At 60.4% G+C, this 1185-nt stretch overlaps 1 protein-coding gene across 1 annotated transcript in view; it reads left to right on the top strand.

The window, feature by feature from the left end:
• The first annotated feature begins 43 nt into the window (after window positions 1–43).
• The window catches only part of LOC104075266 (signal transducer and activator of transcription 3-like), an 8412-nt gene continuing 7270 nt past the window's right edge, over window positions 44–1185 (top strand). The window contains 3 exon segments of the mRNA XM_009575708.1: window positions 44–171; window positions 803–947; window positions 1105–1183. Coding sequence (XP_009574003.1) covers window positions 44–171; window positions 803–947; window positions 1105–1183 — 352 coding nt within the window.

Genomic DNA, 1185 nt, shown 5'->3' on the forward strand with positions numbered 1-1185 from the left:
CATCATGCGTGCCCGTCCCGCCAGGTCTCCGGAGCTGGCCAGAATGGCACAGTGGAACCAGCTGCAGCAGCTCGACACACGGTACCTGGAGCAGCTCCACCAGCTCTACAGCGACAGCTTTCCCATGGAGCTCCGGCAGTTCCTGGCCCCGTGGATTGAGAGCCAGGACTGGTAAGGCCTTGCGAAACGCTGGCATGGGGACTTTGTTCGGGACAACCACCCTGGGGTGGCAGCAGGTGTCGAGGCGGTCTGGAATTGCTCTGCCACTTTCCCTCGGCTCTTGACATGGCAGGACTGGTCCTCCTCCCCGAGGCTTGTGTGGCGCGAAGGGGAGCAGGACTCTGTGCGCACGGTGCCAGACCCTGGACCAGGAGAAGGGGGAGTCCAAAGCAGAGGTGTCTCTCTATAGGCCTGACTTACATTGGCCTCTGTTGTAAACGAGGTTGACACAGAGCATCGATTCCTGGATCCCGTCCAGAGAGCACGTGGGACTGGTGAGGTGCTCGTGTGTGCTGTCTGCCTGGCTTAAGGCCAGACTTTAAGCCCACATCCAAAACCTCTTTGTCACCCTGCCCTTGCAGGCGCAGGCCGTGGGCTCGGTTTATTGGTGTGAAGCAAGTCAGGCCTGCTCTGGCCCTTGCTCTGGCGCAGGTTAGGAAGGCGGCTGGGGGGTTAAATTGCACGGGGGATCGCAGGAAAAGGGGATCGCAGGCGTGAGCAGAGCTGCCTGCAGACTGCCTTTTGTGCTGCCGTGCCTCTTTGCCTGTGCCGGGCACCCAGGACTCTGCCCTCCCTCGCGCAGGGCATACGCCGCCAGCAAGGAGTCGCATGCCACGCTGGTGTTCCACAACCTTCTGGGGGAGATCGACCAGCAGTACAGCCGCTTCCTGCAGGAGTCCAACGTCTTGTACCAGCACAACCTGCGGCGCATCAAGCAGTTCCTGCAGGTGAGATGGGAAGTGCTGGTTTCGTGGGGGCACAGGGGGAGCCTGTGGAAGTCCAATGGCTTCCTTGGCACAGATCACGACTCGCAGCCCTAAAGAATGCGGAGATCCCAGGAGTTACATTGTGCCTGCTCACCTTGGGGGTTTGAACCTTTTACAGAGCAGATACTTGGAGAAGCCGATGGAAATAGCCCGCATTGTGGCTCGCTGCCTGTGGGGAGAGGCACGGCTCCCCCCGAAA

The sequence above is a fragment of the Fulmarus glacialis genome, unplaced genomic scaffold, assembly GCF_000690835.1.
Source record: "Fulmarus glacialis isolate BGI_N327 unplaced genomic scaffold, ASM69083v1 scaffold19864, whole genome shotgun sequence".
Classification (NCBI taxonomy): domain Eukaryota; kingdom Metazoa; phylum Chordata; class Aves; order Procellariiformes; family Procellariidae; genus Fulmarus; species Fulmarus glacialis.